Source organism: Gopherus flavomarginatus, chromosome 1 (genome assembly GCF_025201925.1).
Source record: "Gopherus flavomarginatus isolate rGopFla2 chromosome 1, rGopFla2.mat.asm, whole genome shotgun sequence".
NCBI classification, from domain to species: domain Eukaryota; kingdom Metazoa; phylum Chordata; order Testudines; family Testudinidae; genus Gopherus; species Gopherus flavomarginatus.
In genome coordinates, this window is record NC_066617.1 from 158,255,523 (window position 1) to 158,272,810 (window position 17,288).

The window sequence follows — 17,288 nt, forward strand, 5'->3', positions numbered from 1 at the left end:
ACTATGCCTTCCCTCCTGTCGCACTGCTTTTTACATGTCTGATGTTGAATTTTTGTTTATTTTTAAAAGAAAACGCCTAAATTTTGTATCTGGAACTTCTCTACAACAGGAAGATGTAACCAGAGACTAGGAAAGGATCTGGTATGAAAGCGACCAGTCCCCCACGCAAAACGTTCATGAGCTGGGGGAGCCTGATGCAAGGTAGAGTTCACGGCCCAGCAGGCGCGTGCAGAACTGATCGCTGGGCCGGATGATGAGCGCTGCGAGGACCCTGGGCCGAAGCCCGCTCCCCGCAGAGCGCCCGGCCAGCCCGGCGCAAACCACGTGGCGCGTCAGCCCGAGGCCGCCCCGGCGCCGTTTAACCCCCTTCCCCGCGCGCGCCGCGGTGCGGCTCTAACAGCCGGAGCACGAGGCGGCCCCGCTCCCCCAGCGGCTCGGTCCGGGCGCGGGCACCGCCGCCCGGAACCAACCGTCAGCGTCGGGGCCGTGAGCGGGAACCCAGGATCTCGGCGCAAGCCGACCCGCGTGCCCAGGAGAAGCGCGCGGGGAGCAGCAGCAGCTGCCGCCGCCCGCGCCCGGGCACGGGACTGACCTGCCGGCCGCTCCGGGCTGGCTCCGTCTCCAGGCGGCGCTTTCAGAAATTCCGTCATCTGACGTCATAATACACAGTCCTCGGCGCACACCTATGGAATCACTCCGCCGGCCTACCCGGCGGCGCATCCCTGTGACACACACACGAGGTAACGCACCCTCGCCGGGCGCGAGGAGATCTGCTCCAATCCAGCCGGAGAGCGGGCGGGGAGCCGCTACGCATCCCCGGCTGCGACGGGGATTGAGAGGGCAGCGCACCAATCGCTCTCTGAAGCGGGGCACTAGGCCCGCCTCAACCCTCATGTGCCAATCAAAAGCGAATACGGTAATATAGTGGGGCGCGGACGGGAGAGGCCACCCAATTGGTTGAGTGAATGGTCCGAGAGGGGTTATGATTGGCTGCGCCGGGAAGGGGCGGTGCTGTGTGAGGCTCTGTTGCTGGGCAGGGTAAAATGGCTGCGTTAGACAGGGTGAAGGTGCTGGTGCTGGGGGACTCAGGTGAGTGACTCCGTGAGGGCCCTCCCCACCCCTCCCCCTTCCAGTCGGCCCCGCCCTCCCCTCTACGCCGCGCCAGCCCCTGCCTCGTGCCCTGGCAGCCCCCGCACGCGCCTTTGCGCAGCTCTGGCGCGTGTCCTGCAGAGACACCTGGGGGCGAGGCGGCGCCCAGGGCGACCCCGCCGGCTCCCTTGCCGGGAGCAGGGCCGGCGCTACCATTTAGGCAGCCTAGGCAATCGTCTAGGGCACGAGAATAAGTGGTGGGCGCCGTTTTGCCGGAGGGGGCGGCAGGCGGCTCCGGTGGAGCTGCCGCGGTGGTGCCTGCGCGCGGTGGGCTGCTCGCGCGGCTCCGGTGAACCGCCCACAGGCATGACTGCGGCAGCTCCACCGGAGCCGCGGAGCACTGGACCCTCCGCAGGCACCACTGCAGCAGCTCCACCGGAGCCACGGGACCAGCGCGCTGGGGTGGCGAAATTCCCGTCCGCCTAGGGCGCTCAAACCCCTAGCGCCGGTCCTGGCTGGGAGGCGCTGCATAGAGCTCCCCTCTGAGCTGTGGCTGTGCATGAGAAAGCCGGAATCCAGTTTCTAGTGTGAATGTTAAGCAGTTTTCCAAAGCCTCGAATCAGCGGAAGGGCTCAGCACTGGCGCTGACTGGTTCTTCTTTGGGGCTGGAAGGGAAATGGGGCAATTCCAGCCCCAGAGGAGACTTCCCGTAAAAGTGAAAAGGGGCTGAGAATTGGGCTGGACAGTGGAAACTCCTTCGGCCTTCCCATGGTGTCTGCCCTGATATTTCCTCATCTTAGCCTTCAGAACAGCCCCCTTGTTCTTCCCACCCTTCACTAAATTCATGCGTGCCCAGATTGGCTTTTTCTTAGTGCATCCTTTGACTGAGCTCATGATCTTCAGAAGAATCCTATTAGTTTCAAGCTCTCTCTATGGAAGGGTGCAGTGATTGCCTAGCTGTATCAGGTGTGTCCTGATACCATGGTTTAACTTCTTATGGTAGGAAGGTACAAGTCAAGACTTGAGTGGGAAGCCAGGTCTAATGGGATTGAGTAGCAAATGAGAATTACTGTAAGAAGCAAAATCCTATCATTCTGGTTTCTAAAGGTTCCAGTATGTATATTGTTACATAGTCATATAAGACCAGATGCAGGCCATTAGACTATCTGGAATGATTTAATGACTGTCAAGAAAATACACCTCTACTCCAATATAACACGACCTGCTATAACACGAATTCGGATTTAACACAGTAAAGTCACACGCCAGGGGAGCGGGGCTGCACACTCAGGTGGATCAAAGCAAGGTCGATATAACAAAGTTTCACCTATAACACGGTAAGATTTTTTGGCTCCTGAGGACAGCCTTATATCAGAGCAGAGGTGTATTTAAATTAAAAAATATATAATTCTTTGAGTCAGAGGAGGACAAATCTTTCCAAGCAAAAGAAACCCAAACAAACCAACAAAAACTGTGGGAACAACCAGAGGATGGGGATGTAGACAGCCACTATTGAGTACAAAAGTAACTAATTATGCTTTTAGTTTTATACATTCCATAGTCATCCAGTTTTTGCTTAAACATATTTTCACTATCTTTGATTGAAAATCCATTCCATCTGTTCACCACTCCCTTATAAAATTCTGTTTGTCTTGTCTTGTTCTGGTTTGTTCAGAAATTTCAAGTAGATTGTTAAACTATGGCCTATATTAAGTTATCAGATATCATGAATGATGAGCATGGTTTAAATTCTTAGATGTAAGCGTAATTTTATAATAACTTAGTTTAATGCATTAATCATGTCCCTTCATTGTCCTCACCCAGTGTTACTACTCACTGCTATTTAACACCCACTAATCCTTTACCATTTTAGTTGCCTAATGCTACACTCTCTCCAATTCAGTTAGATCTTCCTTCAAATAGGGTGCACTAGATACTATGGTTCAAATGGGACGTACCCGTTTCTATATAAGCAATAGCACAATATTCTCAGACTTATGTATTCCCCTTGACAAAAGCCCGTGTGCTATTGTCCTTCATTTTACAAACCTCAGTATTTATAGGGTATGTCTACAGTGGAGCTGGAGGTATAATTTCCAGTTCAGGTACCTGTGAGAGCTCTGGTGGAGCTTGTGTGCTAAAAACAGCATTGTAGCTGAGGCTGTACAGGCAGCAGAGTGGACTCGCCACCCTGGTTACATATCTAGAGCTTCAGACAGGTTTGTGCTTGAGGCAACTAGCGGATCCCACAGCCCATGCAGCCACAGTTAAACAGCTATTTTTAGTGCACTAGCTCAATCAGCTAGCACATGTACGTCTGCCTGAGCTGGAAATTTCACCTTCCACTCCAATGTAGAGATACCCATGGTGTTCCTATCACCAATATTTTTTTACTGATGCTGCACTTAGGTGATCATAGATTTAAATGTGTCTAACAATACAACTAGGCCACTATCCTTTGCTCTAGTAATTAGTTCATTGCCATTTAAGCTATACTTAGCATGAATGCTATTTCTACCCAAGTGCATCGTTTTACACTAAGATGTGTTATATTTAGAATTCCACTGCTGAGCCTTTTTGCCTGATTTACCAAGATTATTCCAGCTCATTCAATTGACCTAAGATTATGCTATCATCACTCTTGAGTCTTAACCATGCTCCTATTATGGTATCACTGGTAAATGTAAAGATCATGCATTGCCAACTATGGAGCTTCTATTTATGTTTGTTTTTCAGGTGTTGGGAAGTCTTCACTTGTTCATCTGTTGTGCCAGAACCAGGTGTTGGGAAACCCATCTTGGACAGTGGGCTGCTCAGTGGATGTCCGAGTAGGTGAAACTTTCTAAACTTATAGTGTGTACTGCATCTGTCCTTCAAAAGTTAGAAGAAATGAACCATCTAATCTTGACACTGTGGGCAGTGCTCTCTGGAGTCACAGGTTCAGATCTCAGCAGGATACTTCCAAGGCCTTTAAATTAAGTTTACTGTGAGTTGGTCTTTCAAATGATATCTTAAATATTTATGCTTAAGTCTTGCCTATTTTGTATGAACATTAAAGGGTCTCATGGCATTTTCTTAATGAAAGAGGTTTACCTGGTGTCTTTGGTTAAAATTTCCTCTTCTCTCACTTACCTATAATGAACTAACAGCTGCCCTCCACCTCCTAAGTAGTTGCATTTCAGTGATGATGTATGTAAATTGTTTAACACTTTGGGACAAAAGGTGGTAAAGCAAGGTAAGATATTCTCATTATACACTGAGCATTTTTGCTCCCAAAAATTAGGCTTTACAATGGTACATCTAAAGAATCCTAGATATGTGTCCTTTATAGAAGCATCATATTATAGTGGATATAACTGTATTATTATTACCGTTCATTGAGTGGTGAACTCAGTATCAGTAGGTGACTACATTAAATTAAACTAAACTCTTCAAAATTCCCTGGAAATCAATTGCCACATATAGCTTAATTCCACACTCATGCTGCCAGCCAAACATATAAAAGAAAAGGATTTAATTTCATTTGTTTATATCATGTAAGAATGTTTTGCTCATGTCATTAAAGAGCAGGATGTCTGTGAAATGCTGCCTTTTTTACAGGCTGCTGACAGCAGAAGCTAATGGCTTGGGGAATCTAGAAATTTATGAGGAAGTTTTCAGTGATGAGCAACCATCCACATGGTGTGGTGAAAAACATCCCCTCCTAAGCCTATTGTAAATTTCATTCTTTCCAAGGTGTCATGCTTTGCCTGAGGCTAGTGATGATACTGTCTTAATGTCTGAACAGCATCTTTCATTCCAAAGGATCCCAGTGCACATTTCCAACTTTTGGGGAAAAGAAATGAGGCATTCGTTTTTAATAGTGCAGAGCAAAACTACACATCAGACTTTAGGAGGAAAATTGACGGATAGTGAATTGAATTGAAACTTCAAGAGAAGATAAATAACTAGACACCAGTGCTAATCTTAATCTTGCAACTATTACCATATGTCCTTTAATGACCACAAGAGGTCAGAACCTCACTTTTTCATCTGCTTTAGCAGCAGAGTGCCCGTAAGTATCACAGTGAGGATTTAGGTTCACCAATATCTCTGAAGGAAGAAGGCCCTCTACTGGCTCAGCAAGACTGCTTCCTGAAGCATCATGGTATCCATTGCAGGTCTACTGACCTGGTCTGGACATGTGTAGTTTGTGAGATCTGATAGCCTCACAGTACACAGTGACATGGATCCATGTACTCTGATTTAAAAGTTACTGTTCCAACACTGGGAATTTTTGCCCTTCCAGCTAGGGTCAGCATTGTGTGCATCGCCTTCTGCTTACTTATGGATTGATTTTTTTTTTTTATTTTTTTTTCAGATTCATGACTACAAAGAGGGGACCCCAGAAGAGAAGACTTACTACATCGAGTTGTGGGACGTTGGCGGTTCAGTGGGCAGTGCTAGTAGCGTGAAAAGCACACGGGCAGTTTTTTACAACTCTGTGAATGGTAAAGTATGTTTGGTGTAATTCCATTTTTGTTTCCGACTACTCTCTGTTGTGAGATATCAGTATTGGTTTTAAGTCACAATTCACCCAGGTTTTATTATAATATCTGCACTTTGAAAAAAGAAATTAGACTGGAAAGAAGTCTACTGAGTGTGTTCATCCTATTTGTTTGCATTTATTATTTCTATGTCTGGAGTTAGGAGAATAAGATATAAACTTGTATTACTGATGTGAACATATTAAGTGGAAGGCATTAAGGGTGCTTCAGAATCAATGACTGGAAATGGCTCTGTTTACTTGAAAACCTTCCTGTGCACGTGTGGACCAGCCCAGGAAAAATGGAGGCTGGGGTCTCACAGGACACATGAACATGGGCACATCTACACTTGCAAAGTTAAAGCGCCAGCAGTTACAGCGCAGCTCAGAGAACACAGAAGGGATACCACTGTCGTGTGTTCACACTGATAGCTGCCTGGACAATAGCATGTTCACACTTGTGGCACTTGCAGGGCTATTCAGAGTGGTGCACTCTGGGCATCTGTTCCACAGAGCACCTTTTTCTCTTTTGCCTCTAAGACTTGTTGGAAGGCAGAGGGGGTTGTGGGGCATCCTGGGTCCAGTCCCAATGCCCTGCGATGCATTGCTTTGCATTGCGTCAATCCCTGTGCTTCTGTCTGCATTTGGCGCCATCTTTCAACGGTTCATGTACTGTGTGCCCTGCCTCTTCCAGGCTGCAGGAATGGATCCTGAACTGCTAACCAGCATGCTACTTGCTCTGACCAGTACGTCACAAGTGGCAGTGAAGTTATTCCTTAAACTACAAAGGCAAGAGGAGTGCGACATTGATCTCACCACGCGTTGTAGCTACGACATGAGATTGCTTGTGGCATTCACGGAGGTGCTGACCACCGTGGAATGCCACTTTTGGGCTCAGGAAACAAGCACTGAGTGGTGGGATTGAATTGTGATGCACGTGTGGGATGACGAGCAGTGGCTGCAGAACTTTCGCATGAGGAAAGCCGCATTCACGAGACAGTGTGAGCTTGCCCCAGCCTTGTGGCACAAGGACACAAGAATGAGAGCTGCCCTGTCACTGGAGAAGCGTATGGCGACTGCACTATGGAAGCTAGCTACTTCAGAGTGCTACTGGATCGGTCACTGACCAGTTCAGAGGGGGAAAGTCGACGGTTGGAGTTGTATTGATGGAAGTATGCAGGGCTATTAATCGCATCCTGCTCTGAAAGACTGTGTCTCTGGGCAACATGCATGACATTCTGGATGGCTTTGCACAAATGGGCTTCCCTAACTGTGGAGGGGCGATAGTTGGCACGCATATTCTAATTCTGGCACCAGACCACTTAGCCACCAAGTACATTAATCACAAGGGGTATTTCTCAGTAGTTCTTCAGATGCTTGTGGATCACCGTGGGCGTTTTCCAGACTGTTAACACAAGCTGGTCCAGAAAGGTACATGACACACACATCTTTCGGAACGCTGGCCTGTTCAAGAAGCTGCAAGGAGGGACTTTCTTCACGGACATTGCTGTAGGGGAAGTCGAAATGCCCATTGTCATCCTGGGAGACCCCGCCTACCCCTTAATGGCGTGGCTCATGAAGCTATACACAGGTCAACTTGACAGCAGCAAGGAGTGGTTCAACAACAGGCTGAGCAAGTGCAGAATGACTGTGGAATGTGCTTTGGACTGTTTAAAAGCCCGCTGATGCTGCCTCTGTGGGAAGCTGGGCATAGCCAATGACAATGTGCCTATGCTTATAGCTGTGTGCTGTATGCTCCATAATATTTGTGAAGGGAAGGATGAAAGCTTCACTCAGGACTGGACTGCAGAGGCTCAGCGCCTGGAGGCTGAGTTTGAACAGCCAGAGACCAGGGCTATTAGAAGAGCACAGCGCAGGGCCATAAGGATCCAGGATGCCTTGAGACAGCAATTTGAAGCTGAAAGCCACTAATTTTTGTTGCTATGCTCAGGATTGCAGTGCTTATAATGCTAGGAGGTGATTGGTGCACATGATGCAAGAAAGAACCTTAACATTATTGTATGTTGCTTTGCACTGCTATTTTTAATTTCACTTAATAGAATAAAGATGGTTTCCAAACACACAATTCTTTTATTAAAAGACAGCAACCAGAGGAGGAGTCAAAGGAAAAAATTCATCAGCAGGGTGGGGAGGGGGGTGTGGGAAAAAGGAAGCTCTCAAGAGGAGGAGGGGTCCCGGGACAGCTACAGATTTCTGTATGTCCAGGGATCATACCCAGCCTTCTCCTTTGGAGTACAATGCACCCGGTGCTGTACTTAGCAGGGCCAAACTGCTGAGGGATGGGTGCTGAGTACAGTGAGTAGTGGGAGTCCACATGCTGGATTGTGAGGAGGGAGGAATGGAATGCTGCGGTTAGAGAGTGGAGCCAGGAGGTAGATAAGAGTGTGTTGGCGGTCTGTGGACAGCGCATGGGAAAGAGTTTGCGACAGCGGCTGCAGGGGAGGTGCTCCATAACTGGAGCAGCTGGTACAGGAATAGGAACAGCTGGCAGCTGGTACAGGACCACAGGGGGAGAGGCAATTCTCGATTTAGTCCTGAGTGGAGCGCAGGATCTGGTCCAAGAGGTAACTATAACAGGACCGCTTGGAAATAATGACCATAATATTTAACATTCCTGTGGTGAGAAGAACACCTCAGCAGCCCAGCACTGTGGCATTTAACTTCAGAAAGGGGAACTATGCAGAAATGAGGAGGTTAGTTAAACAGAAATTAAAGGGTACAGTGACTAGAGTGAGATCCTTTCAAGCTGCATGGACACTTTCCAAAGACACCATAGTAGAGGCTCAACTTAAATGTATACCCCAAATTTAAAAAAAAAACAAAAACAGTAAAAGAACTAAAAAGAGCCACAATCGCTTAACAACCATGTAAAGGAAGCAGTGAGAGATAAAAAGGTGGAAGTCAAATCCTAGTGAGGTAAATAGAAAGGAGCATAAACATTGCCAAATTAAAAATGTAATAAGAAAAGCCAAAAAGGAGTTCGAAGAACAGCTAGCCAAAAACTCAAAAGGTAATAACAAAATGTTTTTTAAGTACATCAGAAGCAGGAAGGTTGCTAAACAACCATTGTGGTCCCTAGATGATCGAGATAAAAAAGGAGCACTTAAAGATGATAAAGTCATTGCGGAGAAACTAAATGAATTCTTTCCTTCAGTCTTCATGGCTGAGGACGTTAGGGAGATTCCCAAACCTGAGCCGTCCTTTGTAGGTGAAAAATCTGAGGAAATGTCACAGATTGAAGTGTCATTAGAGGAGGTTTTGGAATTAATTGATAAACTTAACATTAACAAGTCACCAGGACCGGATGGCATTCACCCAAGAGTTCTGAAAAAACTCAAATGTGAAATTGTGAAACTATTAACTATGGTTTGTAACCTGTCCTTTAAATCAGATTCTGTACCCAGTGACTGGAAGATAGCTAATGTAACGCCAATATTTAAAAAGGGCTCTAGAGGTGATCCTGGCAATTACAGACTGGTAAGGCTGGGCAGGGCCTCTGCTGGCCTCTCGGGGAGCGGATTGAGGGCGGGGAGGGGATGGATTCGGCTCCCGCTTTCCCTGTGTAATATATTACATTCCCTCCCCCCCTCCATATGGGCTTGTTTCCTTCTTGCCTCCGGGTCAAGGCCTGTCCTGGGCCATGCTGGGTGGGGGATAGGGCGAGCGACCCCTCGTTTTTGGGGGGAGGGATAGCTCAGTGGTTTGAGCATTGGCCTGCTAAACCCAGAGTTGTGAGTTCAATACTTGAGGGGGCCACTTAGGGATCTGGGGCAAAATCAATACTTGGTCCTGCTAGTGAAGGCAGCGGGCTGGACTCAATGACCTTTCAAGGTCCCTTCCAGCTCTAGGAGATAGGATATCTCCACCCTCTGACAAAAAGAGACTAGAGACACCATTCCTTACCCATCCTGGCTAATAGCCATTAATGAGCTTAACCTCCATGAATTTATCTAGTTCTCTTTTAAACACTGTTATAGTCCTAGCCTTCACAACCTCCTCAGACAAGGAGTTCCACAGGTTGACTGTGTGCTGTGTGAAAATGATTTGAAGAGCTAAAGAGTGTTGGAGGGTGCTTTGTAGGTTGCTTACAAAATCTAGAATATTAGTTCCTGGAGAAGGCGTAAACCCCTCCCATTGCTGCTTCATCAGCTGTAAAGGCTCCTTAACCTCGTGGCCATACACAAGTTCAAATGGTGAAAACCCTAAACTGGGATGTGGTACAGCCCTGTAGGCAAATAGCAACTGCTGCAACACTAAGTCCCAATCATTGGAGCGTTCATTTACGAATTTACGTATCATGGCCCCCAAAGTTCCATTTAACCTCGCCACCAGGCCATTGGTTTGATGGTGGTAAGGGGTGGCAACTAAGTGATTCACCCCATGAGCTTCACACAGGTTTTTCATGGTCCCTGCGAGGAAATTAGTTCTCGAATCTGTAAGGATGTCGGAGGGCCAACCTACCCTGGCAAAAATGTCTGCTAAGGCCTGGCACACACTTTTAGCTCTGGTGTTGCTTAGAGCTACTGCTTCCGGCCATCAGGTAGCAAAATCCATGAAAGTCAGTATGTACTGCTTTCCTCTGGGGTTCTTTTTTTGGGAAAGGACCCAGAATATCCACAGCCACTTGCTGAAATGGGACCTCAATTATAGGGAGTGGCTGGAGAGGGGCTTTGACCTGGTCTTGGGGCTTTCCCACTCGTTGGCACACCTCACAAGACCGGACATAATTAGCAACGTCCTTGCCCATCCCCTCCAGTGGAAGGACTTCCCCAAATGTTCTTTGGTTCTATTCACCCCAGAATGGCCACTGGGATGATCATGAGCTAAGCTCAAGAGCTTTACCCGGTACTTAGTTGGGACTACCAACTGTCTTTGAGAACGCCAGTTTTCCTGATGTTCACCAGAAAGAGTTTCCTTGTATAAAAGTCCTTGTTCTACAACAAACCAGGATCGGTTAGAAGAGCTGAGAGGCGGTGGGGTGCTCTGTGCCGCCAACCCAAGCTTTCTGAAGGCTGTCATCTGCTTCCTGCTGAGCCTGAAACTGTTCCCTTGATGCTGGAAACATCAGTTCCTTCTTGGATTGTGGACTTGAGCTTGGTCCCTCTGGAAGCGATGTAGGTGATGGAGTTGTTTTCATTGATTGTGAACCGCCCTCCGCTGGTGTACTATGTGATATTTCAGGCTCTGGTTGAGCCTCTTGGGTAGGGTTATCTGCTGTTTCTGCCAGTTCAGGCCCGCTGGTGCCTTCTGGCGTTGGAGTTGTAGATGGGTTTGCGAGCGTGGAGTCAGTGCTGGCAACAGTTCTGGTGCTTGTTGCTTTGCCACTTCCGGTTCTGGGACTGGATTCACTAGAGCTGTAGCATTCATGGGCAGAAGATCCAATTCCACCACCTCTGTCTGGGTCTCTGGTAACACAGATGGGGCCCTGATGGACAGCTCAGGAACAGGGATGGGTGTGGAAGCTTGCTTGGCCTGGCTGCGTGTGACCATTCCCACCCTCTTGGCTAGCTTCACATGGCTGGCCAAGTCTTCCCCCAGTCGCATGGGGATGGGATAATTGTTATAGACTGCAAAAGTCCACATTCCAGACCAGCCCTTGTACTGGACAGGCAACTCAGCTGTAGCAAGTTTACAGATTTTGACATGAATGGGTGAATTGTCACTTGGGCCTCTGGGTTGATGAATTGGGGATCCACTAAGGATTGGTGGATAGCTGACACTTGTGCCCCAGTGTCCCTCCATGCGATAACCTTCTTTCCGCCCACTCTCAAGGTTTCCCTTCGCTCCGAGGGTATTTGAGAGGCATCTGGGCCTGGGGATCTTTGGTGTGATTGTGGTGTAATGAACTGTAATCGTTTGGGGTTCTTGGGGCAGTGGGCCTTTATATGTTCTAGTTTATTAAATTTAAAACATCGCCCAGCTGACTGGTCACTGGGCCGAGGTGGGTTGCTGGAAACTGGTGAGGTGGGACAATATGGCGTCTGGGGCTTTCCTTGGGTTGTAGGTGGGGCCTTGGGTTGCCCCCAGTGATAGGGTTTGGTTTCGGCTTGCCCCCTCTGATATTTGCTCCAATTGCTAGTATTTTTTTCTTTTCTGCCACTTCCACCCATCTGGCTCCAATCTCCCCTGCCTCGGTTACAGTTTTGGGCTTCCCATCTAGGATGTACCTTTCTATTTCCTCAGGAACACCCTCTAAGAACTACTCCATTTTCATTAGGAAGGACAGCTCTTCCAGAGATTCAGCCCTTGCTCCTGATATCCAGGCATCCCAATTCTTTCCAATATGGTAGGCGTATCGGGTAAATGACACATCTGGTTTCCACCTTAGGGCTCGTAACTGCCGATGGGCATGCTCAGGTGTTAGCCCCATTCTGATTCTGGCCTTGGTTTGAAAAAGTTTATAATCGTTCATGCGTTCCTTAGGCATTTCAGCCGCCACCTCTGCTAAGGGTCCACTGAGCTGTGGCCTCAGCTCTATCATGTACTGGTCTGTGGAGATGCTCCCCAACATACCTCTCTGCCTCCCTTAGCTCCTCCAGTTCCGCCACCCTGGCCTCCAAAGTCCGTACGTGGTCTCTGAGGGCTAGGAGCTCCTTGCACTGACTGCACACATACGCCACCTGCCCACAGGGCAGGTAATCATACATGCTACACTCAGTGCAATAAACTAGGTAGCTCCCACTCTGCTGCTGGGCTTCTGCCTGCATTGTCTCCTAGTTAATGAAAGGGTGGTTTAAAGAAAGGGGTTTTGGAATATGGTTTGGATTATAGGTTTTAAGGGGACTACAGGGAAACAAGTAGGACCGACAAGGGACCCCCCCTCCCTTCCCACTCCATTGCAAAACTCCCTGTTAGCAGCCCCTGTTCGCAAGCTCCCTGGTCACTTGTGCGCGGCTTTTGTAGGTGACAAATCTGAGGAACTGTCACAGATTGAAGTGTTACTAGAGGAAGTTTTGGAATTAATTGATAAACTCAACATTAACAAATCACTGGGACCAGATGGCATTCACCCAAGATTTCTGAAAGAACTCAAATGTGAAGTTGCGGAACTATTAACTAAGGTTTGTAACCTGTCCTTTAAATCGGCTTCTGTACCCAATGACTGGAAGTTAGCTAATGTAATGCCAATATTTAAAAAGGGCTCTAGAGGTGATCCCGGCAATTACCGACTGGTAAGTCTAACGTCAGTACTGGGCAAATTAGTCGAAACAATAGTTAAGAATAAAATTGTCAGACACATAGAAAAACATAAACTGTTGAGCAATAGTCAACATGGGGTTTCTGTAAAGGGAAATCGTGTCTTACTAATCTATTAGAGTTCTTTGAAGGGGTCAACAAACATGTGGACAAATGGGATCCAGTGGACATAGTGTACTTAGATTTCCAGAAAGCCTTTGACAAAGTCCCTCACCAAAGGCTCTTACGTAAATTAAGCTGTCATGGGATAAAAGGGAAGGTCCTTTCATGGATTCAGAACTGGTTAAAAGACAGGGAACAAAGGGTAGGAATTAATGGTTAATTCTCAGAATGGAGAGGGGTAACTAGTGGTGTTCCCCAAGGGTCAGTCCTAGGACCAATTCTATTCAATTTATTCATAAATGATCTGGAGAAAGGGGTAAACAGTGAGGTGGCAAAGTTTGCAGATGATACTAAACTACTCAAGATAGTTAAGACCAAAGCAGATTGTGAAGAACTTCAGAAAGATCTCACAAAACTAAGTGATTGGGCAACAAAATGGCAAATGAAATTTAATGTGGATAAATGTAAAGTAATGCACATTGGAAAAAATAACCCCAACTATACATACAATATGATGGGGGCTAATTTAGCTACAACGAGTCAGGAAAAAGATCTTGGTGTCATTGTGGATAGTTCTCTGAAGATGTCCACGCAGTGCTCAGAGGCAGTCAAAAAAGCAAACAGGACGTTAGGAATCATTAAAAAGGGGATAGAGAATTAGACAGAGAATATATTATTGCCCTTATATAAATCCATGGTACGCCCACATCTCGAATACTGTGTACAGATGTTGTCTCCTCACCTCAAAAAAGATATTCTAGGACTAGAAAAGGTTCAGAAAAGGGCAACTAAAATGATTACGGGTTTGGAGAGGGTCCCATATGAGGAAAGATTAAAGAGGCTAGGCCTCTTCAGTTTGGAAAAGAGGAGACTAAGGGGGGATATGATAGAGGTATATAAAATCATGAGTGATGTGGAGAAAGTGGATAAGGAAAAGTTATTTACTTATTCCCATAATACAAGAACTAGGGGTCACCAAATGAAATTAATAGGTAGCAGGTTTAAAACAAATAAAAGGAAGTTCTTCACACAGCGCAGTCAACTTGTGGAACTCCTTGCCTGAGGAGGTTGTGAAGGCTGGGACTATAACAATGTTTAAAAGGGAACTGGATAAATTCATGGTGGCTAAGTCTATAAATGGCTGTTAGCCAGGAAGGGTAAAGAATGGTGTCCCTAGCCTCTGTTCATCAGAGGATGGAGATGGATGGCAGGAAAGAGATCACTTGATCATTGCCTGTTAGCTTCACTCTCTCTGGGGCACCTGGCATTGGCCACTGTCGGTAGACAGATACTGGGCTAGATGGACCCTTGGTCTGACCAGGTGCGGCCGTTCTTATGTTCTTATGTTATGTTGTTACCAAGGCAGGCCCTTTCGAAATTTTCTCAGAAGGCCTCAGTATCATCACCTGCCTTGTAGGTGGGGAATTTTCTGGGATGGGAAGCAGTACCTGGAGAAGGGTTGTTAGGGTTGGCTGGTAAATCCTGCTTAGCCCTTGCTATTTCCAGTTCATGCTTTCTCTCTCTTTCCCTCTCCTCCATCTCTTTTTCTTTCGCCTTCATCTCTTTTTGTTTTGCCTTCATAGCTCTCTTGTGGGCAGTTTCTTCCCTTGCATTTTCTGCCTCCAAAATACTAATTTCTAATTGTTTTAGTTCCATCCGTCTCTTATGTTCATTTTCTTTTTCTGTTGCTTCCAGTCTGGCCAGCTCTAGTTTATTAGCGGCGTCACTGGTACTCATTTTCCTGCTTTCTTCTGTGGGCCACATCCCTCTGCAGTTCACTGAAACTTGGATGCACTCAGCTCAGGGCTGCTTGGTTAACAGAAACTTTCTAACTAGCTATACCCGAGAGGTAGAAAGAAAGAAAAACAATTCAGCTTGTAAATTCCTTTTGCTGGCTGCTTGCTCACAGCTTGAAGCCTTCTCTTAACAAAGACCCTTGTTAAAAAAACTTAACACCTCTGCCTTCAGGCTGCTTTCTAAGCAGCTAGAAAGGAGAAAAAAAAATCCTACTGGCCTTTTGTTTAAAATGATCCCACCGCTATCACCATGTCAAGGTTCCTCCCCCACTCTGAACTTTAGGATACAGATGTGGGGACCTGCATAAACACTTCTAAGCTTAACTACCAGCTTAGATCTGGTTTTGCTGCCACCATCCAGATTCCCCAGTCTGGAACAGCCCCTTTCCTCCCAAAACCTTCCCCTCCCTGGGTAGCCTTGAGAGACTTCTTCACCAAGTTCCTGGTGAACACCGATCCAATTCCTTGGATCTTAACACAAGAAGAATTTAACCATCCCCCCTCCTTTCCCCCACCAGTTCCTGGTGAGTCCAGATCCAATCCCCTTGGATCTTAAAACAAGGAAAAATCAATCAGGTTCTTAAAAAGAAAGCTTTTAATTAAAGAAAGAAAAGGTAAAAATCATTTCTGTAAAATCAGGATGGAGAATACTTTACAGGGTAATCAGATTCATATAGCCCAGAGGAACCCCCTCTAGCCTTAGGTTCAAAGTTACAGCAAACAGAGGTAAAATCCTCTCAGCAAAAAGGAACATTTACAAGTTGAGAAAACAAAAATAAAACTAACACGCCTTGCCTGGCTGTTACTTACAAGTTTGAAATATATGAGAGAGTGGTTCAGAAAGATTTGGAGATCCTAGATTGATGTCTGGTCCCTCTTAGTCCCAAGAGCGAACGAACCCCCAAAACAAAGAGCACAAACAAAAGACTTCCTCCCCACCAAGATTTGAAAGTATCTTGTCCCCTTATTGGTCCTTTGGGTCAGGTGTCAGCCAGGTTTCCTGAGCTTCTTAACCCTTTACAGGTAAAAGGATTTTGGTGTCTCTGGCCATGAGGGATTTTATAGTATTGTACACAGGAGGGCTGTTCCCTTCCCTTTATAGTTATGACAGGGAGACAAGCCTGCTTTCTTCTTCGAGTGATTGCTCATATCCATTCCAGTTAGGTGTGCGCGCGCCACGTGCACATTCATCGGAAGATGTTTACCCTAGCAACACTCAGTGGGTCGGCTGGGCGCCCCCTGGGGTGGCGCTGCATATATATCCCTGCTGACCCAGCCACCCCTCAGTTCCTTCTTACCGCCCATGTCGGTCATTGGAACAGTGGAGCGCAGCTTAGCTGATCTCCACCTCCCTAGCTACTCGTAGTTTTCTCCTTGTTATTGTGTATATAGTTCAAAATTTTTATACTTGCAATTAGTTTATTATTTTCTTTAACATAGTTAGTGTATATAGTTAAGAGGAGTTCGGGGATTAGCCCTTTCCCCTCACCCGGTGCCGGGGCCCATGCCCGGTTCACTGGGTTTCAAACCGTGCTCGGCCTGTCACAAGCCGATGCCTACAGGAGATCCTCACGACTCCTGCCTTAAGTGCCTCGGGGAATCCCACCTTGCAGATTAGTGCTGCATTTGCAAGGCCTTCAAGCCGCGGACCAAAAAGGAGCGAGACTTTCGTCTTAGACAGCTCCTGATGGAGGCAGCTCTCACTCCACCACCATCGGCACCAAGCGCCAGACAGTCCACACCGGGGAGAAGTGCATCTTCGACACTGGAGTGCACTGGTACCACTAAGGCTCCTCAGCACCAACCGTCGCTGGCCCAGATGTCTGCTCGGCACCGCTCCCTCTCCCCACAGGTAAAACAACATAAGACTCCCGCCGCGTCCGTGTCCACGCTGCAGTCGGAGCACCTGCCTAAATCTGACCACCCGGCACCGACAACTGCCGTGGCACCGACAACTTCAGCACCGTCGATTCCGGTCCCGCAAGAGCCGTCGAATCCGGTGCCTGACAGCTCCCCGGCATGTGCCGTGGTTGAGCTTACTATTCCCTCCACGTCGGAAACTTTCTCTACGGCAAGAGAACTGATTGCACTGATGGAGTCTGCGCTGCCTCAACCCCCGGCCGGTGCGGGTTATACAGTCCATAGGCAAGCCTGCCCTACTGAGACCATCCTCCGTCGGCACTGCTGAGAGGCACCTATCATGATCGCGGTCGCGCCAGCGTTCTCGGTCCCATCGCCGATCTCAGTCCCGACGCCAATCGCAGTCCCGGTACTGTTCTCCATCTCGGTACTGGTCGCACTCGCGGCACCGTTCAAGACCCAGTTCACCGGCCTGGTACTCTTGGTACTGATCAAGCTCCTGGCACTGCTCACGGCACCGCGCCTCTCGCAGCAGCTCCCGGCATCGAGCTTCAAGGTCCCGGTCGACCTCCTGGCACCGTTCCGGTCGCAGGTCCCGGTCTCGTTCCCGGTACCAGTATAGCACCTGGTACCGCTCTCTGCTGCAGCGTACAGACAGACTACCCAGGGATGGAGACCATTCTCAGGAGTTTTCAGCT

At 47.6% G+C, this 17,288-nt stretch overlaps 2 protein-coding genes across 4 annotated transcripts in view; one reads left to right on the top strand and one right to left on the bottom strand.

Moving 5' to 3' along the window:
* GTF2E1 (general transcription factor IIE subunit 1) overlaps positions 1-912 on the bottom strand; it is a 114,430-nt gene extending 113,518 nt beyond the window's left edge. Inside the window, exon 1 of one of the 2 annotated variants that reach the window (XM_050959409.1) lies at positions 597-912. The gene's annotated coding sequence lies outside the window, so the exon portion shown is untranslated. Of the gene's footprint in view, positions 1-592 lie in introns of both variants that reach the window. The other variant, XM_050959401.1, reaches the window with a different exon arrangement.
* A 64-nt stretch (positions 913-976) lies between these two features.
* Positions 977-17,288, top strand: part of RABL3 (RAB, member of RAS oncogene family like 3) — a 45,428-nt gene continuing 29,116 nt past the window's right edge. For both annotated transcript variants that reach the window (XM_050961739.1, XM_050961748.1), the window contains exons 1-3: positions 977-1,089; positions 3,826-3,917; positions 5,450-5,579. In XM_050961739.1, coding sequence (XP_050817696.1) covers positions 1,044-1,089; positions 3,826-3,917; positions 5,450-5,579 — 268 coding nt within the window. In that variant the 5' untranslated portion in view covers positions 977-1,043. The remainder of the gene's footprint in view (positions 1,090-3,825; positions 3,918-5,449; positions 5,580-17,288) is intronic.